We start from the raw sequence: 26,341 nt of genomic DNA on the forward strand, positions 1-26,341 counted from the left end.
CGTTTAGAAATATCAACAAGTGAGAAGAGGCAAAATTTGTGGAAGTGTGTTAAAAAAATTCTCATTTCTGGCTAGCTCATTTATGTGCAATTATTTTGTTTTTCGCTTACAAAAAAAAAATAGAAAAAACAAAAAAGAGTACCACTGTACCATCCATTCTACATATTTACAAATCTTCACCATTCGTGTTACCTAAATTGTTTTCAAAGTAATATAAAACCGTGAAATTATATATATATAAGCATGAGATATGAAATATAATCCTGATATTTAATTATATACACATGAAGCCCCCACCACAAGCGTTACACGCGTCTGCATACCTCGACGCAGAGGATCACACACTATCTTCACTTGCTGAATTTTTTGAGAGGTCAGGTCTCTGCGGAAACTGGCCCATTTTCTTCCCCTGCGTATTTCCGGTGAGTTTTTTCCTCCAACCAGAACCGTTATTATTTTTGTTCAATGATTGATTGGGGTATTTTGGAACCGCAGATGCAAATAGAGGACGGTTAGTTTACGCTCTATAAGGAATTTCTTTACCTGGCCAAAAAAATGGTGCAAGGTGCGTCGTTAACTTGTCTAGCAGCTTCAGTAAACGGTGGAGTTTATGGATTGATCATACCGCAGTGGAGGAGGCATTCCAACCTACTGAGGAAAACTCATGCCGTTTCTGGGTTTGATAGCCAATGCCCTTTACATCACTGCCTTCAAGGTTTACACTTTATGGGTAACCCTAACACATTAAAACGAAGAAATTTAAGGGTTGAAGCTGGATGGCTGTTCAACAAAGGGGGTGAGCAGGAGCTGGACGCAAGCTCTGAACGTAGTGAGAGTGCGAATGAAGATATACTGATTTTCTTTTTCCAGTTAGATTTGGCCACTCGAGTCCAGGTTTGCTGGCAGTCTTTTTGTTTAGATTTTTTATTTTTTGTAAAAGAGTGGAGCATTTTGTTCTGTCCCCTGGTTTTTGGGTGTTTTTCAATGCTCACAAGCTCTTTTTGGATGGATGTTGTGAAATTTGCAGTATGCTTTGAATGTGGAGCAGTATGACATTGCACAACAACTTAGAAACAAGCTTACAGAGGTTACATTCCATCTCCAGGCCTATTATAATTGATTTTCAATTGTGTTGTTAGTTAATTTTCGCTGAAAATCATCTTGTTTTATACAACAACTTTTATTTTATCTTATATTATTCAGTTATTGCTGGGACTTTTGGATTATATTTTCTTTCACTGAAATTGTGCATGCTTTTTCCTAACACCAATAAATATCAGTGTCCATGGAGAATAGGCTAGCTGGTAAATAGAGTTATCAAATGAATTTGCAGCATGCTGAATGAGTTCGCTTCTTGAAAGGTTGAAGGTGAGGTCATTAGGCAGCAGGAAGCGAAGAGAGGATCATCTTCAAAGAGTGAAGCTCAAGATAAGGCTATAAGTATCATACGACTACGGTGAGTCCAACATTTTTTCCATGTTATTCTGCTTGGGCTCAAATCCAAAAAATTATATTAGATAATATTAAAAAAGGTGTAATATATCTAATTATTAACATTTTCCTTCAGGCTTTTCTTTTCTTTCCCTTATTTTTTTGGATTTCTTATGTTGCATTTTACTGGCTCAACTAGAATGTGCTGTAAACTGTTTCTGCTTCTTTGCTTGCAGTGCAGACCTCCAGAATGCAATTGAGAACGAGAATTATGCAGTGGCAGCTGAATTACGAGATCAAATTTCAGAACTGGAAGCAGAATCTTTGGCTGCATCTGCAAAAGCTCTGGTATATGAAAATGCACAGTATGCATTTCGTTTAGGGCAGAAAGTGAAGCACAAAACTTTTGGTATGTAAGCACGGCTCTGCATGCCCATTTCAATCTTTCATTTGTTTTCAGTTCCTGTATGAGGTGCAGTTGAATTAAACATGTATAAAAAGAATCCATTGATATGTATTCATGCCATGAGAGCATATAACCGATTGTTATGATTCTGGACTCTGTAAAAAACCTATGAATTCTACAGCCTTGTAGAGTCTCTCAACAAATGTAGATAAGAAGAATTAAAGTGCAAGTACTAAAAATTAGGAGTTGTTTATCCTGTTGCGATGTGTCAACAATTCATACTTCACTGATGTTTATGTTTCCATGACTCTTGAGACAGTCTGGATCTTGGCCCTGTAACAAACTTCCAGAGCTGCTTGCTGGCTTTTCTTTCTCTAATATTTAGTAGTTCCTAATTTCCGTATTGGTCAAATAACTATAATTTCCATAGATGTGTTCTCCTTTGCTATGTGCGAGCAGAATTTCCTCATGGAAGAATCCTAACTCTACTGGTTGCTTTTATATTTGCACTTATTTGCCTTTCTAAATTATCTTATTGCTACTGAAAGGTATATTATGAACTTAGGCTATCAAGCTGTGGTTTGTGGAATGGATCCAATATGCTGTGAGTCAAGTTCATGGATGGAAACAGCACAGGTTGAAAAGTTAGCTCGTGGTTCTAGTCAGCCATTTTATCAGGTTTAATTAAGCTTAAACTTTGTACCCCTTGCCCTTCTTTTTTAAAATGTGGAAGAGGATAATTGAACACTTCGTTTTTGGAGTGAAGTTTCAAGGAGCCTGGTTTCCCCCAGCCTCCTTCATATCATGGAATCTCTTCTCTTTTGAGATAAAAGAATTGAGGTTAGAGCCTTAGAGGCTTGGTTGGCCTATGTAATGGAGTTTCCATGGACCAAATTCATTTCAAATGCTTCGGTGCTGCTATCTTTGGAGATCATAACATGATAAGTAGACACATTTAGTTGATTTTATTGAATAAGAATTTTTTGTTTTTGTTTTTTGTTTTTTTAACTTTGGTTGAAAAATAATTGTGCAGTTAGATCTTGAACAATAGGTTTCTTGGGGTTGCAGCCATACTCTGTTATAATAAAATGATTTGTCTTCTTGGCCAATTTGAGATGATTGTCATTAAAAAAAAGAGTTGGTGTTGATTAGAGTTCATCTTTTCCGTGCATCTATTTTGGTAACACTAGCCTCCATGGTATAATGCAGAGCATTCACGATCAAGTTCTTACATGCTTTTCAGGTTTTGGTTGATGTACATGAGGATCCCAATCTACTGGTGGCATATGGTAATCTGCATTCTGTTTACTTTCCTTTTTGTGCATTACCACAGATTGTTTGCTTGATGTTATGTGGTCATTCTTAATATTCATAGCGATGCCTTCATGAACATGAGATTGGTGTTCCTTTCTGCAGTTCCCGAGGAAAATTTGGTTGCTCCTGAGAAACCAGACATGGTAAGTCAAGTTTTTTTTAAAAAAAAAAATGAAGCATGCCCCTGGCTTTTTTTGGCTCGACTGTATTTAGGCATATGATAAATGTGCAGGGAAGGTTTGATCATCCCTATACATCATTTCTATTCTATGGGATGGATGCAGCAGGGGATTTTATCCCAATCAAACAGCTGCGTGAAAAGTACAATAGGCCTAGGCATGAAGTGCCAATGGATCCACCAGATGACGATAGCGGTGGTGGTGCTGATGCTTAAGCAAGAGAGGGCTGCCTTCTGGTCCCCATGAGATCTTAAAGATTTGGAGCTAAAAAGCTTATAGAATTATCCCAGCTCTGTATGATTTGAAGGCGCTTTCTTCCTCTTGTTTTTCAGGAAATTTCAGTTGTGATTTGATTTAGATCATGTGTTAGCAACGTGGCATAAAAACTTTGTACATGGCTATTATATATTTAAATCACAATATAATTACTTTCCAACTATCTTTGGAAATCATAGCACGATTGCTGTTCGTTGAGGTTCCAATTCTCTATGGACATGGAAACATCAATCAATGTTGTATTTATGTTTCGCTTTGTTCAGAACCAAAATAATTCAATTATAACGTAGTCCTTGTAGTTTAAAAAAACTAATTAACTAATCTCATAGTTTCAGAAACTATGTTTTTAATTAATATTTTTCAATCATCTTGTTACTTAGCCCTGTTTGGCATTGAACAAATTTTAAATTTTTATATATTTTCAATCATGTTTTAATATCAAAAATAATTTTTAAAAAATAAAAAAATATATTATTTTAATATATTTTTAAGATAAAATACTTTAAGAAATAATTATTATCACACTTCTAAATACCCTTTTAATCCTTCCATAACATTGGTAACACATTCAATTATTTTTCTTTTTTGGAAAATCAAAGAAAAAAGAAAAAACCAAGTTGGGAAATTTTGATTGGAAAACAAGGCATTTTTTCAATAAAAAACAAATGCTATGCTGGCAGTGAATTATTTAATTATTTAGAGTAATTGGTTGGTTTTAATAAGCTTCAGGGACCAAGCTAGATTAACTCCCAAAATATTTATTATGATCAAGTTTTCGTCTTCCTGAACTCTTTGGCTTTTGCTGCTGCTTAACTCCTGAACAAAAATAGTTTCATTCATGAAATCTCAGACGCTTCCCTCCAAAGTGGAACAGGCACTTCCCGTTTCCGGAGCTTGCATAAGCTGGGGAGGTTGGATTTGGATATCCCTGAATGGCCCGATTCTAAGTTATTAGTGCAATATCGTGGTATCTCATTTTACTTTTCGCTCAACCAATCTTTTTTCTGCTCTCTTTTTCCAATGATTTAATGGACGTTTAAACTCTTAGCAGGGAGGGCGCCCTTTCTGTCCTGGCCCATGTAACCAATCTTTATTTGCTATTGCGTGCTTTAACTTCAGCATTTCTTCATAACACAATCCACAATGTCGTTTGCTTGTTAACAAAGAAGCAGATTGACATGCTACAGGCCCTTGTTCAGGTCCTGCAAAACTTTAAGACAATTGATCCAGTTCCATGCCCACCTTTTAGTCACTAATCTCTCAAAAAGTGCAGTGTCAAACAGTGCACTGTCAAGTGCAGTGTCAGCTTGTGGAAATGTAGGTTTACTACGGCTTGGGCATCAGATACATGGTTATGCCATCAAACAGTGCTTTTTGGGTGAGTTTGTCAAGAATGCTCTAATAATATGCATGTACTCGAGATGTGGTTCTTCGGATTTAGCATGCCTTATATTTACTGATATCAAATAAAAGAGTAGTGCAATCCAAGCTACTCTATGATTGTCAAGAATGCTCTAATATGCAAGGGACTCTATGATTTCTGGTTCGCTCAGAGCGGTAATTCACTAGAGGCAATTCATCTGGTTGATCAAATGTATCTCGATTGTCTTGAGATGACTGATATGGTCTTCTTTAAGTGCAATTCAAGCTTTGCGAGGACACGATCCATCTCGAAAAGGGAAAATGGCTTCACCACAAACTCATTATGTGTGGTGTAGAAAAGGATCTTTATATTGAAACTGCTCTAACTGATATGTACGCAAAGAGTGGAGATCTTCAAACTGCCGAAGGAGTTTTTCGTAGCATGTCAGAAAAGAGCGTTGTGTCATGGAGCACCATGATTTCTGGACATGAAATGCATGGTTGTATTGATGCTGCAATCACTATCTTCAATCAAATGGTAGAATTGGGAATAAAACCAAATCATATTACCTTCATGAATATCCCATCAGCATGTTGTCATTCAGGATCTGTGGAGCAAGGAAAGTTCTATTGTGACTTGATGAAGGATTTTGGCATTGAACCCGACTCGGAACACTTTGCCTGTACAGTTGACCTTTGGAGTCACCCTGGTGATATCGGTGGAGTCTAAAGAATAATCAGCTCAATGCCATTCCCTGCAGATTCTAGTGTTTGGGTAATTTACTTAATGGGTGTCGAATTCACCAGAGGATGGACCCGATCCCAAGAATTGAAGAGGATCTCTTGAAGATGAGAGCACGAAACACCAGGGTGGGCATTACACCTTGGTATCTAATATCCACGCAGAAATTGGAAACTGGGCTGCCGTGAGAAAACCAGAGGAATTAGGGAGCGTTTAGACCTGAAGAAGGTTACTGGATACAGTGCAATTTAACTTAACTGGAGAATCCAGATGTCGACATCATTGGAAATATAGATAATTTTTAGATTCACTCTGGACCACAAGTCAGGATATGACAGAAATTAACTTATGAATGATACATTAGTGTATTCTCCAGAGGAAATTTTATTTCAAATGGTGAAATTTAACAACAAATGTCCTGAAATAATATGCATTTACACATTGGAATTACTGTTGTTTTAGTTTCCAGAAGTTTCTATCTAGATCACAGAGTGACAACCTGAAGTAGGTGGTATTGATCATCGATGCCATTGAGGGAAAAAAAATTGTCCCAGAGAGTAATCATAAACAAGCCATCAGAACTAACCATGGAATCTTTTGTTCCCCACGAGCAGGTTTAACTAGAAAGTGATCTCAGGTCACCATGTAATCTGCCAGACGGTCTTTCATCCAAATGCAGAAGATGACAATCATCATAATATAATCTCCAGTCTCCACGAGTATCTTAATACATCGTATGCAATGGTTTGAATTTGAACTCCCTATACCTGCAGTAAATTTTATTTTCCTTGAGATAAAAGTCACCCCGAAAGAGTATCTTCTCTGATGACAACACTAGTGAGATTATGAAATGTAACAATGTCCTCTTGAAAAATCTCTGCACATGCGTTTTGCAATTTACTTCTCTCTATAAGACTTCTGAATTGCAAAAGATAAATAAAATGAAAACAGAATCAATTTTATAATCGTTTAGTTCAGACTCTTAGTCACCACCGTTATTTGTTTCTCACTTTCAGAATTTATTGCCTTTCTGGCAATGCGTTGAAATATAATAGAAACAAATTGTGAAATTGTGCAATTAAATAAATTAAGTTAAAAAATATGATCACAATAATAAGTTGCTCTTGCAGGAATTAAATGGGCTTGGTAAATCACACTCAATAACTAATCACCTCACTTCCATGATGACCTCCCACCAACAATGACCTCATTATCTTGTACTAGTCAAATGCGGGTCATGCTGTAAAAGATGATCTTAATATTGTGGATCAAGGTAAGAAATAACGACAGCAACCAATGATTGACCAAGAAAACCAGCTATACAGTAAAACTGGGTTTATAAAATTTTGATTACGTTCATCAAAAGAAAATCTGTGTAATTTAAATTGCGAACCTCTTACCAAATATGTTAGGCACATCCATGGCCCCTCGGTTTGGTTGTTGTCTATTTGTTTCTTCTCGTGTATCTTACAGAAAAGATAACCGAACAAGATTCTCGATGGCCTTGTTTGAAGAACTGGAAGAAGTAAAACATCACATCAATAAAACGACTAGACCACAGAAAGCTTTTCTGTGTGATGGCATCATATGTTTGTATCCACATCCATCATGCAGTTCCAGCTCATTGCTCAGGATACAAGAAACCATCAACATAGATCTCATCGCCAAGCACTTCCCCAATGACCATCTTCAATCATCTTTAAGATGACAAAGCTCTAATTTTTTCAGTGCAATTCCAAGTACATCATGGCATCGATGCATGAACTATGCAAGAGAAGCAGCTCTAGAAAAGGAGAAGTCATGATCAACATCCATCTCCATCAGGCTACAACCTGGAGTTTTCATCAACCCTCTCTGTTTCATCAACTCTCTTACCTGTTTAAGCTTGCTCCATCTTGCATCCGAAGCATACAGATTGCACATTAGCACATAGTAACAAGCTTCACCAGGATGGAGCTCTACCATCCTCTTGATTGCCAACTCTCCAAGATCAAACCTTGAATGGAGTCCACAACCGTGAAGAAATGCACCAAACAAGCTAACATCTGGTTGAACTGGCATTTTCTGAATGAAGTCCAATGCCTCCTTAAGCCTTCCAGCACGAGCTAATAGGTCAACCATACATGTATAATGCTTCGTTGAAGGCACTAGGTTGTAGTCCTGACATATCATAGTGAAAAGCCTCCACCCTTCCCCAATCATCCCTGTATGGCTACAGGCAGATAAAATGGATGTGAAGATCTCTTCATTGGGTTTCAATTCTGCCTTCAACATATCACCAAAAATTGAAAGGGATCCACGACCATTACCCTGAATTCCATAGCCACTAATCATTGCACTCCATGTGACAATGCTCTTCTGGTCCATACCATCAAAAATAACACGAGCAGATTCAGCATCCCCACACTTGGCATAAAAGGTCAAAAGCGCAGTGCCAACATAGACATTAGAGGATAAAAGACCTCTCTTTACTGCGTAAGCATGAAAAGAAGAACCGACTTGGAGAGCATTAAGGGAAGCACAAGCTGACAAGACACTCACTAAGGTGACTGCATCAGGCAAGACGGATCCCATTCTCATTTGGTGAAACAATTCAAGGGCTTCATATGCAGAACCATTCTGAGAAAACCCAGAAATAATGGAATTCCAGGCAACCACATCTCTATCTGAAATTGTCTCAAATACATAACGAGCATCTCTATTCATTTGGCATTTAGCATAAAAATCCACCAAAGAGTTTGTGACAATAGGATCCCGTGACCCGAGCTTAATGCTCAGACCATGAATTGATCTTCCTAGATTCAAGTTCAGCAGCTGTGAACATGCTGAAAACACACTTGCGATGGTAACGTCATTAGGCAAGACACCAACCTGTTCCTTCTGCAAAAACAACTTCAAAGCCTCCTCAGGACAGCCATTCTGGGTGTACCCAACGATCATAGCAGTCCACGAGACAATATCAATATCATGCAGCTCATCAAATACAGACCTAGCATCTCTAACGACTCCACACTTTGCATACAAGTCTAGAAGAGCTGTCACCAAGTAAGAACCAAGTTCGATACCACATTTAATCAAGTATCCATGAAACCACTTCCCTTGATGCAAAGCTCCGAGCTTTTTACATGCATCAACTAAGATCCCTAATGTAATTTGATTAGCCTCGATCAACTCCTCTCTCATTCTATTAAACAAAACTAACCCATCTTGAGCAAGATTATTCTGTACATAGCCAGCAATCATGGAGCTCCAAGAAAACACATTCCTATCAAGATTTTCATCAAACACAGAACGAGAACACTCAATTTCCCCACACTTGGCATACATATCCACAAGACCAGTGAACACAAAACTATCAGGATTCCCAAACTTGACAATTTGACAGTGCACTTTCCTCCCTTCATCAAAATTTCGCGATTCGCTACATGCCTTTAAAACATGGGAGAAAACAACATTATCACACTCTTTTAAGCACACTCTCATACGATTATAAAACCCAACAATATCTCGAAACTCACTGTTCAAAAAATACCATCTGATGATCACTTTCCATGAAAGAAAGTCTGGGTGAGGTATTGTATCAAACACCAGGCGTGCAAGATCAAGACGGCCAAAAGAACCATACAAGCTAACCAATTTGGTGCTGCATGAAAGATCACGAGTGATGCCCTGAACAACGAGGTAAGCGTGCATTTCCATGAGAGTATTGATGTTATCGCAGAGACTGTAGAAAAAGTTGTGGTGTATTGGGGGCAAAGGCATATTTTGGTGGTGTACATGAGGCTGAGGTGGGTAGTCTAAAGGCAGTTGATGGGTTGCACAGCCGTGATTTATCCATCCAAAGTAGAAAGGTTTTTTGCAGATGTTTTGGTGTAATTGAGAGGTTACTTTTACCATTTTTTGTGTGTACATAGATATAATAGAAGTTGAGGTTGTTGTTCCCCGCCATTTTTGTTCATTTCTTTTGCCTTGTATTGTCAGTCAAATCAGTGAATGAAACTGGGCTAACGATTACTGCTATGAGTTTGGATTGGGCCTGACAGAAGCTGACCTGGTCCCTGGTTAGTATAGGAAGAACTGGACATGGGCATTAGGTTTGGGCTGTCTTGCGGTTTGTGGGTTTCGCCAGCTAACTGATAGGGATCGATCAATAACAAAGTGAAATATTGAGCCATTGTGGCTGCACCATTTGAGGTTTTGACCCGATTGGAAGTCTTGTTTTGTTTTAAGCAGAGGGGCTGCCTAAATCATGGATTAGATGTTGGAGTGGATAAGCCCGAACCGTAGTTAGGCAAAACTCGTGCTCGATAAGAGTAGCCACCATGAGGTTGGGTTTGTTATTGAGCTGGCAATTTATTAAGTCTAAACGGTTTTGAGCTTCATAAATTTACAAACCGAATCAGGTTAAACCAGGTTACTTTATGCGCTCCGTTGAATATATATATAAGAATTATTTTGAAATCTAACAAATTTTAAGAAAAAAATAACAAAAAAACCTAGGGGCACAAGTAAAAATGCCACTTGAACAACCAATTAAAACATGTTTTGGTTTTTTTTTTTTAAAATAAGATTGTATTTTTTAAAATATATTAAGATGGCAATATATTAAATTGATCCCAGGTTAATCCAGAATAACCCACAACTCATGTCATAGACTCAACTCTATTTAATAACTTTAATTTTTAAATTTATTTTTTTATCTAATTATATGATAATAAAAATAAATGTTTGTAAAATAGAACGTTAACAAAATGCTGAGATTTTATTTGAGATCGTGATAATCTCATAAAAAAAAAACCGAAACAGATCATGAATACCAATTAAAAACCAACCAAATGTTGAAGAGTAAAATTAAAAAAATAATAATAAAAAACCCAAACTTTAAAGATGAATTAAATTGAAAAAAAAAAAACATGAACATACAATTATAAACTCTCTTATTATTAAATTGTATGATAACATGATATTCTCCAGCACTATTAAAAATTAAAAGAAAAGAATAAGAAAAAAAAATACTGGTCAAGGTATCATTTAATGAACTTAAAATTATGTGAAAATATTTTGAACTCTTTACCGAATGTTGAAAAAATAAAAAGAAATGGCGGTCCACATACAATCTACCAAAAAACAAAAAAGGAGTGAACCATGAAGTAAAAAAAATGGAAGTGTTGACTGTTAGAATCAAACCATTCTGACTTGTTAATCATTTACGTCAAAATTTTTAGAAAACAAACCTTTTTTAAAATAAAAAGATGCAGCAGACAATATGTTGATTGTTGAAACTTAAAATCTAGCCATCAAAAATCAAGCAAAGGGGTTTTTTAGGTTAAAAGATCAATTTTAAAGTTATTTCAATCTAAAAACACCTCTAAAATACCACAAAAATCTCCATAATTGAATAACACAACAATTTCAAAACATCAAAAAATATCTATAAAAAAATCAACAAAAAAAAAAGCATAACTTGATCTTATTTTTAATGTATGTTTTTTTAAATAAAAAACAACCACAATCAAACTCTCTTCATCAAATATAAACAATTAACACTAGAAATAAGGAGTTCCTTCATAAAAAATAGTCAAATTAACAACCTTTTTACGAATAATTTTTTCTATGTTTTATGGTTTGGTCTTTTATAGTTTAATTTTTTCTATCCTCAACAAAATTGGATAAATTTGTCATCAAAATCAGCATATAAAGCTGTAGTTGGAAAAAAAATTGAGGATGAAAGTAGGAAAAAAAATATTCATTGTAGATTTCTATGTGGTATTTTTAGTATGAAGCTTTAAAACCGTGGGAAGCAATTCATTTTGCCTTGAAAAATGATCACTTCCAAAACTATCATTGAAGGCGATTCAAAGTCTTTGTCTGAAGAAGTTGTTGTTGTTAAAAAACTTCGGGACAGCGAGGTTTCACGTAGCTGTGCATGACACTGCTTGCTCGGCTATGAGTTTCATTGTGCTAAATCGTGTACCCTTTAGAAAACCCATCCCCATCTACACTCATACTCATAGGAAGACCTCAACATTAGCATAAGAGAGTTTGTTTGTTTTTTTAATAATAAAAAAAAAACAGCGAAATTATTGTGAATTTTGAGATGAAAATGGGGAAATATATGGTCAAAAAATGAAATTGGTAGTAGATGCTCAAAAGACCAAGATCAACATCGATCATATTTAAATTGTCCAGATGTTCTTGTGCCTGTACTAGTGAAAGGAAAGGGGGGCGATGATAAGGGGGAAATAGAATCTTAATTTCAATAAAAAAGGACACGAGTGAAGAGAATTTCATTGCATGGAACTCCATGAATAAATAAGAGGAAGAAAAGGGGAGCAAAGAATACAAAAACAAAAGCACAAGGGGCATGAGTGCAATAAGCGACTCTCAAAGACTCTCTCTCTCGTCAAATAAAACAAAGTGAATATATATATATATATATATATATATATATATATATATATATAAAAAGAGAAAGGGAAAGGGCAGATGAGTTGGAGTAGCAAGGCAATATATAAAAAGGTGTTGCTTTTGCATGGCGATTGGTAAGATTAGTCGTATGGCGAATAATATAGTATTATATTATTATTTGCATATAAATAAATAAAAGGTAGAGAGAAGAGGGAAGAGGTGAGAGGGAGTTTTGGCGGAATATGATTGGTGAAGAGAGTATCTAATCTCATTAATCTAAGTAACTTTGACCATGACCACACCACAAAGATTTTTTTTTTTTCCCGTAAACAGATTATCATTCCTTTCGGACAACACCGACATCATATTATCAACAAACAACCTGCTGCTGCTTAGATCTTCTCTTTCTCCCTCCCACTATGTCCCCCACGCGCGTATCCCTTGCGCGTCTATTTTCTCTCTAACTCTTCCTTTTACCGGGCGCTACAGGGGTGGTGGGCAATTATTTAGTAACCCCGATACTTATTTTTTTAATAAATTATTAGATATGTTAGGAGTTGCTTTTTTTAATATAAGATTTATTATAAAATCTCTCTCATAAGAACATAGAACTGAGTACCTAAATTAATAATGAAAATGTTTTCAATAGTTTCAAGTGGATCTGTCCCAGGTAATAATAAAAAAAAAAAAAAAGAGAATCGTTGGAATTCATGAAGTCAAAATGCTATGTCAAATACTCCTCCCAAAGGATCTTTTCATGTATTTTTATTTTTTTTCTGATTTGTAAAAGCTTGATATAATTTGTATAGACTTGGTTTGTACGATGAAGTGGATTTTCTCCCCTATCAAAACCCAAAAAAAGAAAACGACAAAGATTGGGATTACTTGTGATTGAAGAAGATAAGCAGCATCGTTATTCATCTCAATGAAGTCGAAAAGCAAATGAGTAAGAACTGAAATGGTCACCATGATTTGATGATGAAGGGTCTTGCAAGAGTTTCTGGACAGAAAATACCGGGTTTTTCACTTCCACTGTTTTTTCTTTGGATCAGAATATCAGCCCAGATGAGATAAATTCTTTACAGACAAGCCAACAACCCAAGATCTAAGGATGCTTTTGCCCTTTTGTTACCTATTCGTGCACGGCCTTAGGGGCATAAGTCCTAACTATTAAGACATGCACCCCACCGCCATTAATAAATCCAGGCCACTCAATTCAGTAGCCAACACTGGCCCGAAAGTCTCTCTGCGTTCTCGATTCATTCTATAGGTGCGGTGCTAGCTGCTAGCTGCTTAACCAATAATGGCACCGTGCTTCATAGAAGCATAGTTTTTGAGAAAATGCATCCCTTCATGCATGAAAACCTCTCTTAAAAGGATACCCTTCGCCTCCAATTACATGGAAGCAACTATTTCGAGGTATTTCCAAGAATTTGAACATTCCCGAGGCAATTTATCATTTCATGGCTACGTTCGCGCATGTTTAATCGGTGCCCTTTTTCTATTTTATTTTTTTCATCCAATTCTACAAAAGCTTTCTAATGCGAACTCGATTATATACTACTATTTTTCATTAATTTGATTTATCTCATCCTAAGAACCGCAAAACTTAAACCTGTCCTTGGCATCTGAAAAAGAAAATGTCAATGGCCAATATGTTTTATGTGGAAGGATGCCCCTTGAACCAAGGCCAATTTGAAGCAGCTAAAAGCCTAACAACCTAAACAGGATCCTGATGATTACACTTCTAGAATCCAAGTACTGTCCAATAAGTCAATGCGCATGCACAACATAAGCAATGCTTGGTATATATCCTGGAAGAAATCATGCAACATTATTTATGAATAATACAAAGTTGGTTACCACCCAAAGGCAGAATCAAGGGGACCCAGATTATGGGCTAAATGTACAAGGAACCCCCAGTGGATCACAACTCCATCCCCGGCGACATAGAAACAAACTTCCTGCTTCCCTCTATAAACTCTGAATTGACAAATGGAAGTCTCTTCCCGTAATTAGGTTAAAGGGTGAGACGGGGGATTACCTGCAGGGCATCTCTGCCGGCGGGGGCGTCTGGTTGTCTTCCCCCACCCTGTTAGGTTTCTATCCTCCAGTCCCACTTCAATATTATGAAGCTGCTGAACTAGTGGAGTGCAAGGTGGGCTTGCTGCCACCAGAGGCAAGGGGCTAACCTGCATGCGCCGTCTCCCCCTTGCACAACCATTTCTAGTGGAGTTCCTTCTTGTTAATCCTGAATGCCATGGATGGCCAGTTGCTCTCATCATCCCTCCAAATGTTTGAAGATCTTCTGTTACCTCGTGTCTTGATAGTGAACCAAGGCCAGGAAGAATGTCCCTCTGGAAGTCCCTCCGCTGCCTTCCTCTTCTTCCCTGCCCCCTTCGGCTTCGTGTCAGTACAGTGGTGGTTCCTGTATCTTCCAGTTTAAGGTTTTCTGGAACCAAAGGCTTGGGCATGTAATCTTCTTCCTTGGTCTCTATCAATCTCAAAGTCATCGACTCAAAGTAATCAATAAATTCCCACGATGTCTCCATATTATCTTCACCATCTTTGGCTCTCAAAACTGCATCAAATTTGCTCTCTAGATCCTCTCCACATGATGAAACTATCTCCACAAACCAATGAAGAGGATCTGTCACAGAAACTTCAGGTGGGTTGCAAGTGGCATCATCCAAATGATTCTGGTAACCTGATGATGAAATGGCCACTATCGCATCGGCTGCTATTCTGATAAGTTCATCCGTCAGGCTTTCAGCTTTGTGCTCTGTTGGCTGTAAAGGCAGTTCATGTGCCTTTTCTTCTCTGGAAAAGGTATTCTCCTCACTCTCAGGAACTGCAGGGGCTTCCAAATCTATTCCTGCAACCACCTTTGCACTGGAGCCTGGAACAGAAGACAGCATAGAAGTTTCATCATCACTGATGCAAGAGTTCAAATCAATATGAAATCTGAAATTGGCAACTTTTGTATCTGCTTCTTTTGCAGCAACGGCAACTTCTTCTGCAGTCTGTTGAGCCAAGTCAGGTACAGCTGGATCACAAGGCAAGTTTATATCAAGCAACATATTTTTCTTGCTATCTTCCACTTCTTCCGATAACTGAGGAAGGGCCAAGGAAGAAGAGGGGAAGGAAGAAAACTCATTCTTAGGAACATGAGGCTTTTCAAATATTGGAAAGCCAAGAATTGTTCTGCAACTTGAGTCACCACCTTGGATACTACTGGTCTCAACAACATTGGAACATTTAGTCGATTTCATGTTCTGAGCTGCTATTTGATTAGGACCCTTTCCGAATTCACTTTTATCTGATAACTGATTCAGTGAAGATTGTAAGAAAGTCGATCCCCCTGCATTCAAATCCATCCCTGCAGTGCACTCATACTTACAAGCAGGCTTAGCTTTAAGCCAAGGCAATGCTGCAAGATGATCCTCATGCTTTCTATCTAAAACTATGACCTCAATGCCCACCTTGTTAGATGAGCTGTCCAATGCATTCAAGTTCAAATCTCTAGCAGACTTCAAGTCCATACAATTTGGACTCTTATTGAACTTTGCTGAACTGTGATTGATGAAGTGCTCAGATGCTCCATTATTAGTACTTGCACAGTTCCAATAGTCATAGTTTCCCGAAGGAAGATGAACTGATGGTTCCTTGGACCCTGATGAGGACCCATGGTAGAATCCATTTCGGTTGGGCATTTCACTTGCAAAGCTTGGGTTAGATGTAGAATTGCTGTTATATTTCCGTTGGTCTCCAAAAACCCCATGGCTCTGAGTTGACGACAGCGAGCTCCTACTCAAAGTTGCTGATGAATTCAAATATTGGTGCATTTGATCTGACATTGATTTCTGGCTTAAGCTAACAGCAGGCATTTCCCAAGAGGAAACAGACTGACACCAAGGCTTGCCCACATCAGAGGGAGGACCAATTGGATATGGACTTGGTCTATGAGAAGCAATAACTGACTCTGAATAGTTACTATTGGCATTCTCATGATTTCTTTCAGAGAGTTCTGAACCGCAAGTTGTTCTGTCTCTCAACTGATCAATCTTGCCTTGATCAGCTAGAAAGAAGGTTGGAGGTTCGCGAGTTTTACTGAATAGAACTTGTATTGGCTGTGAAGAGGTAGGTTTTTCTGGTTGAAGATCTGGAGAAACAGACTTCAAGTTGTTTTTGCTATGTCCTGCAATAGGAGACAGTGGCATTGAAATCAATAGAACCAAAGGGAACAACTGCAAGAACTTGCCAAAAATGCTAAATTTTAAAAGAAAATAAACCCCGGCAAGTTATAGTGCGCCAAATCAACTTGCCAATAAGTAAAACCATTTTTCACATGGTACATTAATTCATGACAATATGACATGCTTTCTTTGCTGCTGTATGCTTATTCAATTATACATTCCACACTAAGAAAAAAATCCTTCAGTCACTATAACTAAATCTAAGTTCTCTATCATCATGCCACCTTTTTATTTGGTACAAGTTAAGCCAACTTTACAGGCAAAAAAACAGCAAAAACTTACTAAATATCTGTGCATGAGATTCACTGGCTCCACCATAAACAAATAAAAAAACTAATTACAATAATAAAAGTTGGTGTGGTGAAAATTTTGAAAGAAACCGAAGAACAAAATTGTAATTTTATGAGGAAACCTCACCTGAGTCGAGTGCACAAGGAAACCAGCATTTTCCATTGGCATTATTTTGCATATGTGGGATATTGAGAGTCTCATTGTCACCCCTGTAACGGAAATTTGCTGAAATTTCCTTGGGGAAACCTAGAAGCTCTTGTTTTGGCTTGGAAGCCAGTTCATGCCCTTGGCTCCCTGCTTGGGAGGAGGCGCAGCCTAGAGGATCAACATGGGCAGAAGCATTTGCCTCTTCAACCTCAACAGGCTTGTTCAGGTCACCCACATTAATTGGGCTCCTTAAACATGATTCAGATCTTGATGCATCTACTTGTGAATTATTCTTCCCACAATTGCCAAGAAAAAGAATTATTTCATTCTGAGGTGCAATTTTATGATTCCTGCTGGGCAGATAACTTGAATTTTCATCCCTTAATTTTTCCCCTTCTTCTGTGTCTATGTACTCATCAGCTGGAAGCTGAAGATCAAACATTCTTCTTCTCACCTTTGATGGCCTGGACTCCAGAATCTCCACATCTTTTGAGGTACCACCATTTTGGGATGGCAAGGGACTTGCTTGTGCACTGCTTCCTTTCATAGAGCTCAAAGGAGAATGAATGTCTTCAACACCCAACACAGATGGTCTAGCACATATTGAATTTGCCAATGGGAAACTAGGGATATGCCATTTCCGAGCATCTTCAGATGTAACCTGAGAAGCTAAGGGGCTTGATGAAAATGATGTCTCAACAGGTAACCGATTTTTAAGTGGTTCTTTCCTTTTAATTTCATCCATTAGGTCCCTTTGTATTCTGTATAGACGGTGAAGTTCTTGGAGCTGGATAACAGAAGAAAGAAAGAAACTTTTAGGTTTGTAGCAAACAAATAGATACTGTACACATCACTCTGACTTAAAATGAGACATACCTGTTTCCTGAATATGGCCTCATGCTTAAGCATTGTCCGCTTTACTACATCCTTATCATTCGCTGGATAGGCATCTGCAACGACCCTTGGCAAGTAATCATTGTAATACTGCCCATTTGTAAAGGTTTTATCTCCATAAAAGGGAGGCCAGCTACAACTGTTAGAATCCTCATTAAGATCCCTCATTGAGAAATATCCTGGGAAGTAACTTTCACACTGCACTTTTGTTCCCATTCCTGGCAATCAGTCAAAGATATGTAGCAAATGTGAGATACATAACCATCAAGCAGAACTATTATTTAGTTTAGCAACGGATATAAGAACTTTAACTAGAAAGATCACGGGTTTTCTCTACAAATTTTTCATGGTAGCAAAACAAATGTTTTCCGTTGACAAAGGGTCAACCTTTGACAATCATCGTGAATAATGACAAGGTTTCACAAATTCAACAGTAACATCACAACCAATCCAAAAATTAAAAGATTCATATACGCAACATGCAGTTACATGCTTGGCTCATTCACAAATACAGGCATTTCACATCCATTGTCATTGCAACATTAATGTAAAATACTGTGACATCAACATATCTGGACAGAAAGGCATAGATCAATAACCACACTGCTTAATCAAGTTAAATCTTGTTCTGATCAGCAATAAGAAAGAAAACCAAGGTTCTTTTCAAAAAGCAGTAAGCTATGCCAGTTATTAGGCATAAAAAACTGCAGTTAAGGAAGGGCGATGAGTTCAAAAAGTCTGCATACTACAGCCATCACGAAAGTTATTTCCTAAAAGGAGGGATATTTGTCTCAAATGACCATTAACATATTTAACATAAGAAAATGGGTGACCACATTTACTAAGATGCAGTAGAAACTACAGATGAATTTCTAAATAGTATTTGACAGAACAAAACTTTTACGGCTTACAATCTCTAGAAAATTAATATCACCCCCCAATCCCAAACTATCATATAAAAGGAAAATAAAAATAAATTAAGAGACTGCTTAGATAAGGAAAAAAATAGAGGAAAGATTTCTAACAAACCACAAAAAAACAGTATTTAACTGAAATTGTACTATATCAATGAATATGCAATGGTTGCCCGTGACTGATTAAATTGCTCACATGCTTAAATCCCCAGGAAGAGGATAGCAGTTAGGCAAGTTCTAGGGTCTGATTCATTTCGATTCAAGGATCAAAAGAGATGGCCTAGGTATACAGTAATAATGACAAAAAGTAATACACCAGATCCCTCACTAATACAAGCTAGACTAACATTGCATATTAGCAAATAACAGCAACAGAATCCATCATACAAAATTCTAAACTAACCCATCAAAGCAATCCAGAAACACTAGAAACTCAAAATAAATTATTAAACCCAAAATTCAGAGAAACATACAAACACAGACACAATAAAGCAAGTGGAAAAACAAATTACGAGAGTCATAATCCGAACAACTTATCAAAATCAAAACTACTTCTAAACTAAATCATGAAATGAATTAAAACCCAGTTAACCAAATCACTGAAGAAGAAAAACCCATAAATCAAATTATACTGAAAAAAATGAGAAAAAATATATTACCTCAGACCCACATCCTATTTTTTCATCTGCTCAAAAACCCCCCATGGATTCAATCATTCAACGGTTACCTCCACATCATAGACAAAATTCAAAGAGTCCAGGAGACTGACACTATCAAAACACATACCCAAAAGAATAAGCTTAAAAATAAAAAAGAAATAAAAAGTCACAATAACACGACAAATAAGAAAGTGGGTATCATTGCAACTCCATTAAAGAAGCTTAGATCTTCTCCAAACTGAAAAAAGATAGAAGATTTCGATCTACTGGGCCACTCTCTCTCTCTCAACAACTAAAACAAAAAAGAAAAGAATTGAGTTTTTATTTTTAGTGAGAGAGAGATTGTATTTTTATTTATGCTATAGAGAGAAAGGTAGAGAGAGTGGGAGGGGGAGAGAGAGAGCGATCCCAGATAAGAAATCTTTACACAAACAAACGACCTTCTAAGAACAGTGACATGAAATTTGTCAACATCCGGTCTCTTTTTATTCTCTGCTTTTTCTCTACCCTTTTCTCTCTCTCACTAAAAATCTCTATTATTTTCCATTTATAATAATAATATACCACCAGTAAGAAGTGCTTGTTGTTTTGTTTTTTCAAGTAATTTTATGGGTTTTTAAGGAAAGCAATTAAGAGAAATGAAGAGCATTTCTAGATTCTCTCCACCTTCCTTGCTTTGCTTTCGGGACAGATATTACAAAATATTATCACATTAGACAGGTAATTAAAAAAATATATATATATATATATATATATATAGACAAAAGCGTGCATTGGCTTTCCTTACCAACGAGCACAACCAACTTGACAAAAACAACCTTGTGTGTCCCTCCCTATATCACACCATACTCTCTATCTCTATAAGCTTAAACGTTGTTTACTGCCTAATTAAGACTAAGAGTAATCAATTGGCTAATATTAATCTGCACTTATTTCCATATAAAGCATCCTTTAATTGGCTGATACAGCAGGCAAGAAAAAAATAGAGTGGGTCCCGTTGATACTATGAGCAGGACTGGGTTTCTTAAGATTTTGGGTCAGATAAGAAGTACCCTTCCTTGTGGGGTATATTTACAAGATTGAATTTTTGATGCTCTGCTGCTTCTTTCTTATTGGCTGATCCTTTCTGCTTTAATATCCCAAGGACAGGTAGAGAAAAAGAAAGGCCATAACAAATTTATGAGATTACTGCACCTCGTTAAACCCGAAAATAAATAAATTAATAGGCAAGGGACACCATAGCACGTGGCGTCTTTTTGCAACGGCATCAAAGATTGCAGACAGTAGGCGCTCAAGTCAATTAGAATGTTTAGTGGATTAAAAAAAAATACACTTTTATTGCTACTGAGGAAAGTTACTGGGCACTGTAATGATTTTCCTACAAATTACAACCACGGAGCTCGGGGCTGGTTTTGAAATTACAGTATATTTGTATTGTTTGTTTTTAAAAATATATTAAAATTATTATCTTATTCAAAATGCAAAAAAGAAAAATATCCAGACAAATAGTAATGACCTGTCAGAGATTGCGATTTAAACCATACTTGACAAGAAAACGCTGATTCTTGCTTTTAAATGCGTGTTCAGCGCGTGTATTATAAATGGGAAACCACTGTAGCTTTTTATTATTATTTTCCTGCAAAACACTTTAAAAAAAAAAATCAATTTGCTTATAGAAATATTTTTTTCTGCATAATTAAGTTTAAATTAGCACTCATTTGTACATTTATTTAAAGAGAGAATTGAATTGAAAAATAGATGACTAAAATACAAAGAACATGTAAAATAAATGGCATTTTAATTTGAAAAGTTCATTTCAACCTCTCATTTTTTCTAGTTACAAGTAATAGGTCCCTTTAGTATTCTAAAACTCAATTGTAGTATTAAACTACATTTCATTTTTTTTTTTATGTGAAGGAAAAAGAGGGGCTCACCGGATTTCAATATAAAAAAAGAAATTCATTGTTGTTGATGATTTCAACCATAAAAAATAGTTGATTTTTTGTTAATGGGTTTTGTTTCATGTGGAGAGTTTCATCTAGTTTTTTTTTTCTTTCTCCATGATTGAGAAGGTAGGTCTGACCGCAAGAATAATTATGGTTTGGTTATTTTTTTGAGCTATTTTTTAAATTTTTTTTATAGTCGTGAATAAGGATTAACCAATGTATTTTAGATAAAAAAAAAGTTGAAAATGAATTTTTAATAAAAAAAAAACCTTAGTTTTATAGCAATCAATAAAAAACAAACAACATATCATCTGCTATCTTTAAAATAAATCAAATAAGACGTGCAACATGTCGATCTTTCCTTTATAGGAGAAAAAGACATGCCCAGACATGCGTGCTAGAATAGAAAAGGCCCTCGTGTTGGGCTCTTTTTGTTTTTTTTTTTTTTAAAAAAAATGACAAAACAAATAATTAAACTCCAGTGAGTACACCAGTCAAGTTGTAAATTTAATGGGTTAATCCACAACATTATAGTTATTATTTTTTTTTTTCCAATGCTTTTCCTACCCCTCAATGTTTTTTTAAAAAATATAATTACATCATTTATTATCAATTATATATAAATTTCTCTTATTTAACTAAAAGCTAAAAGAATGCAATCTCACTATTTTATGGTCAATGATATACCTTTGTTATTCCACTATATCATGTTTTTTTTTTACGTTTTAAAAATATATTTTACACAAAAACACTTTTCATGATAAAAAGTTTTATCACGGTGTAATTAAAATATGAAAAAATATGTTTCACTAAATGAAATTGATAGTCTAAAAAATACAGCTATTAAACACAATTAAATATATCATTTATGTTGGGAGATTGAAAATATTAATATTAGTTATTTATTAATTAAATATTAATTTAATTAATTAAACATGTCTATAAATATTCTGATACGTTATTCAAAAAAATTTACATCCAGAAATTTGTTAGAAGAGCATGTACATTCTTTTTCTTTTTTTCTTTTTCCTTATTTTGAAAGAAAACCACTCTGATACGGGGAGCCCGGGTACAGAAGTAGTATGCACTAAGATCATATCATATGATGCATATGCCACGTACACATGCATTAGCACCTATTTCAGGCCCGGGACTTGATCTTTACACATGATTTAAGGAGGAGAATCGACGCCTTAGGTCTACGCCTGGATGCAAGCTATGTGCAGGCAGTGGAGGCGGACACATCTGTCATGTTAGATTTTGCAGATGACACTATTTTTTTGTCTTCAGTGTTCCTATTGAAACCTACTCTTCTGTCCACCTCTTGATGAAAATTCAAGGGATCGTGTTTAATATGTTGTCACAGTAAAAATCTGGGCTATGGGCCAATCCTTTCTTTCCTTTTCCATTTTAGAAAAGAATACATGAAATCCAGATTCCTCCACGTGTACACTGGCAATATTGAATGGTCGCAAATGCACCATCACATTGCACGTTCACGTCTGGCGTGTTTTTAGTCAATGTTTTTTATTTTAAAAAATTTGTTTTTAATATTAATACATCAAGATAATTTAAAAATACTAAAAAAAAATAATTTAAAGCAAAAAATAAATATTTTTTTCATCAGTAAAAAAAAATGAAATCCCATCTGTTATAAGAGATTGAAGGATGGATTTGAATAAGAAATATCCACGTCAAATTAAAAATCCACAGGATTTTAATAAGAAGGATGGGCTTATCAGAAGAACATCCCAGCTATTTAACTTTCAGATTTTTCTCGAGGAGGTTCCAGGCAAAAGCATTCTTTAGCTCTTTCTTCAGAGATTAAAGGGAAGATATCATCAATACATAACCCAGATCGCATAAACAATAAGGGAAGCAAAATCCATGTGCACGGACACCTTGACAAACGTTGTTGAAGGAACACATAGCAAGCAGCAAGAGATCCCTGCAAAAAAAAAAAACATCCAGAGTCCAGGTGATTGATAAGGATTCAGGGGATGCAATCAATGCATGGCAAGGCAAGAAAATTTATGCTGAAAAGTACTGTCGTCTATGGTTTATGCGAATCCAGTCCCTTCACCGATCATTTAATAAACGATAACAAGATTTTAATGGAATCTATTTTATTCTATTTTTTGTATTTTTCTCGCAGATAAGGGAAAGGGAATATAACTCGGCTGTAATTATGTTCGGATTTGCTTTTCAGCAGCAGCCAGAGTTCTTATCGCGATAAGAGAGAGAGACAGAGAGCGGCGAAGAAAATTACAATTGCCGCTAGATTTGCTGCCCAGTACATTTTTTTTGTATCGGTTAAAAAAATACATTCGTGCGATACAAGTGTATTTAAAAGAAATACAAAAAATAACTCAGGGCACAGACTCAACTACGTAAAAATAAATAAACACATTTTCTCCATTCCCAATAAAAAAAACAAAAGCTGGAAATGGAGAAGTATGGAAAATTATTCTTTGTAAATTAACAAACCCTTATATTCTTCGAAATAATTATGGCCTAAAATATTTCATTCAACGCCAAAAAACATTGATTATTTTTGGAACGAGGAAATGTAGTATCAAACCCCTAGAAATCTTATGATTTCAGGCTGAACCTAGCTAGTAATTAATCGAACAAATAGGCAGTCATATTGTGAAAATATTATTAGTTAGAAATTAATTAATTTTTTTTTTTTTTTACCATTGGTGTAATTCTCTCTCACCTTTTCTTTTCCTTTAATCATTGTGTAATTCATCCGAGGCATGAAAGTAATTTAACTCAAGCCGCTGAAAATTAAAAGTTTTAAATAAATTTTCCAGCTGAGTTAGCTAGCGACCACCAGCGAAACCATTCATGTATATTTAATTACACAGGCTGTCTGTATAGTTTAATAATTATGAAATGTTGAATGTATATCGGAAGAAATTCTTGCTTTTCCACCACTGGTATTTGACTTACTACGCCATAACAAACGCCAACTGCAATTTTAATTACCGTATATTTGTATAGTGTATAAAAACTTGGAACGGGCTTCTGATTGGACAGAAATAGAAGGATGATATACATGGATGCGGACAAAGTTCAACATTTTGGTGGGATACCATTTCAAACAGGACCACAGGGTCGTCCAATAAAGTTTTTTTCTTCTTGCCCGACTGTTTTCACACCTTTTTAAATAATAAAACTAGTTCTGTTTTGGATGTTTTTAGTTATACTTCTCAATAAATGTGTTTTTTAAGAATCAAATTTGTATTCTCATTTTTACAAGGGGTATAATAATGCTTTAACTACTAATAATTTAATTACAAATAATATTTAGATATTATTTTTTATAGTGTTTTTTTCAAATATATTAAAATAATATGTTTTTATATCAATATATCAAGGTAATAAAAAAGCATTAAAAATATTTAAATTTTGATAAAAAAAAACACAACGCCGAATAGAAAAGTGTGATAAATATTACTTTTCAAAATATTTTTAATTTTAAACTATATAAAATAAAATAATATTAGCACATCAAAATAATATAAAAAAAATTAAAACAAACAAAATTCAAAATTTACTAAACTCTATTATAGTACAAACACAGCCCTAAAGGAAGCCTAAGGTGTTCGTTGATTGAGCAAAAGCAGCTTCGTGCAAAAGTGAGTTTACCTGCTTTTCTTAAGACAACACTACTTTCCCCTTTTTTCTTATGAATATATGTTATGCTATACGTGGCCTAAAATATCTCCACTCAACATTACTAATACCCTAATATGAAAAAACTAAAGTTTTGGTCTTTAATATTAATGGTGAAAAGGGGGTAAAAATTGAAAAGAGAAAAGCCAACAATTCCAGCATTATCGGCAATATTTTTAGAAGAAGGTACCCGAGAGGTGGCCTCGATAAGTGGAATTAATCGATCGATGTACGTGGAAAAACTATTTCATCATCGGAGAATAAAGATCGAAAGCTAGAAAATACAGGATGTCAAGATCCAAAGCATTGTATCGGAAGGTGCCTCTTGAAATATTAATGAGGGCTAGTCCCACAGGTTAAGGTATAGTTGAAAGATCACAGGGGATAACACGTGGTGAAGCGGGTTTGAACCGGAGGTCGGCCAAAATTCATATCCACTTTGATATTATTGGCGAGAGGAATATTTGTTCAATGGCCGATTCGAGCTTGCTTGATAACCGGGTAATGACTGTTTTTTTTAATATATTAAAATAGTATTTTTAAAATACAAAAACAAACAAATCTCTTATTATTATTATTTTTATTATTATCATGTGGAACAGTTACCGTGGGGTTGCCGATCGAGTAAGTTTTCACTGAAGAGCTGGATGAGATATTTTTAGTCGTAAATCCTCGAGCGTGAGAGCTAATTAATGTGGTCCCATGCTGATATCCTTCCATTGTCGTTGTCGTTGTCATGGAAAAATATGTGAAGCTTTCTGTAAGTTCCAAACTAAGGGAAAGAAAGATTTGGCTGACTAAACTCCAGTGGGCCCCACCTCAGGGATCGTGATGGCCCACGTCCCGTGAGACTTGGATTGGCTGTTATGCGATGGTTTGGTCTTCGGTCACGGTGTAATGATTTTATTTCCCGCAGAACCACTAGCTTAGATAAGAGGTCACGAATTCGCAACGTGGGGTCAAGCTCTCTGAGTCTCAGTTGCAACCAAGCTCTGTATCGAACTCGGCTGTTCTGTTCTTGCTCAACTTAAATTAATCACACTGCTAAAAAAATCTCACCTTACAAACCAGATTACTAGCTTGGGTTTCCCTCCCTTTGAAGTCTAGTTTTCAATTATGAATTTATTTATTTTTAAATTATTTTTTTATTATAATAATGTTTAGTATTACGATCCAACCATACTCTTAAGATTTTGTATTATTGGTGGTGTTTTTTTTCCCTTTCATTTTAGATATATTACTATCCCTAATCCATGCACTGTTTAGCTCTTAAAGTTGGAATATCATTTGAAAAGGCAAAAAAAAAAAAATAAATAAATAAAAGAGATGCGAAATATGTAAATTATCAGCGTGCCAAGGAGTAATTTCTCTCTTCTTATACAACTCCTTAATGATTTTCTTTGAATTTTAAAATTGAGAACCAGACTGACAAGAG

At 35.8% G+C, this 26,341-nt stretch overlaps 3 protein-coding genes and 1 pseudogene across 4 annotated transcripts; 2 read left to right on the top strand and 2 right to left on the bottom strand.

The window, feature by feature from the left end:
• Window positions 1-264: 264 nt before the first annotated feature.
• Window positions 265-3,769, top strand: LOC118042986 (clp protease adapter protein ClpF, chloroplastic). The gene is made up of 9 exons (XM_035050761.2): window positions 265-422; window positions 496-894; window positions 1,028-1,087; window positions 1,362-1,456; window positions 1,668-1,840; window positions 2,403-2,515; window positions 3,081-3,126; window positions 3,254-3,294; window positions 3,384-3,769. The coding sequence occupies exons 2-9, from the start codon at window positions 556-558 to the stop codon at window positions 3,543-3,545; spliced, it is 1,029 nt and encodes a 342-aa protein (XP_034906652.1). The 5' UTR covers window positions 265-422; window positions 496-555; the 3' UTR covers window positions 3,546-3,769.
• Window positions 3,770-5,102: 1,333 nt separating this feature from the next.
• On the top strand, window positions 5,103-6,104 carry LOC118043351 (putative pentatricopeptide repeat-containing protein At1g69350, mitochondrial; annotated as a pseudogene).
• On the bottom strand, window positions 5,682-9,704 carry LOC118042987 (pentatricopeptide repeat-containing protein At2g03380, mitochondrial). 2 transcript variants are annotated; one of them, XM_035050764.2, is made up of 3 exons: window positions 7,111-9,704; window positions 6,297-6,477; window positions 5,682-5,889 (listed from the first exon to the last, which is right to left on the bottom strand). In XM_035050764.2, the coding sequence occupies exon 1, from the start codon at window positions 9,620-9,622 to the stop codon at window positions 7,475-7,477; it is 2,148 nt and encodes a 715-aa protein (XP_034906655.1). In that variant the 5' UTR covers window positions 9,623-9,704; the 3' UTR covers window positions 5,682-5,889; window positions 6,297-6,477; window positions 7,111-7,474. The 2 variants fall into 2 exon arrangements, with proteins under 2 accessions (XP_034906655.1, XP_034906654.1); XM_035050763.2 differs by lacking the exon at window positions 5,682-5,889 and having other exon boundaries at window positions 6,066-6,477.
• Window positions 9,705-13,910: 4,206 nt separating this feature from the next.
• On the bottom strand, window positions 13,911-19,724 carry LOC118042988 (uncharacterized). The gene is made up of 4 exons (XM_035050766.2): window positions 19,280-19,724; window positions 17,689-17,924; window positions 16,792-17,599; window positions 13,911-16,316 (listed from the first exon to the last, which is right to left on the bottom strand). Exons 2-4 carry the CDS (start codon window positions 17,920-17,922, stop codon window positions 14,134-14,136), a joined length of 3,225 nt encoding a protein of 1,074 aa, XP_034906657.1. The 5' UTR covers window positions 17,923-17,924; window positions 19,280-19,724; the 3' UTR covers window positions 13,911-14,133.
• Window positions 19,725-26,341: the final 6,617 nt, after the last annotated feature.

The sequence above is a fragment of the Populus alba genome, chromosome 10 (genome assembly GCF_005239225.2).
Source record: "Populus alba chromosome 10, ASM523922v2, whole genome shotgun sequence".
In the NCBI taxonomy this organism is placed as follows: Eukaryota; Viridiplantae; Streptophyta; class Magnoliopsida; order Malpighiales; family Salicaceae; genus Populus; species Populus alba.

Excerpts from the sequence above, each read along its gene's own strand:
- LOC118042987 (XM_035050764.2), bottom strand. The coding sequence starts at position 9,622 with ATGTACACACAAAAAATGGTAAAAGTAACCTCTCAATTACACCAAAAC.
- LOC118042988 (XM_035050766.2), bottom strand. The coding sequence starts at position 17,922 with ATGGGAACAAAAGTGCAGTGTGAAAGTTACTTCCCAGGATATTTCTCA. Across the intron at positions 17,600-17,688 it reads AGGCCATATTCAGGAAACAG|CTCCAAGAACTTCACCGTCT; the intron begins GTATGTCTCATT and ends TCTGTTATCCAG. Across the intron at positions 16,317-16,791 it reads TCCTTGTGCACTCGACTCAG|GACATAGCAAAAACAACTTG; the intron begins GTGAGGTTTCCT and ends CTCCTATTGCAG.
- LOC118042986 (XM_035050761.2), top strand. The coding sequence starts at position 556 with ATGGTGCAAGGTGCGTCGTTAACTTGTCTAGCAGCTTCAGTAAACGGT. Across the intron at positions 895-1,027 it reads ATTTGGCCACTCGAGTCCAG|TATGCTTTGAATGTGGAGCA; the intron begins GTTTGCTGGCAG and ends TGAAATTTGCAG. Across the intron at positions 3,127-3,253 it reads CAATCTACTGGTGGCATATG|TTCCCGAGGAAAATTTGGTT; the intron begins GTAATCTGCATT and ends TCCTTTCTGCAG.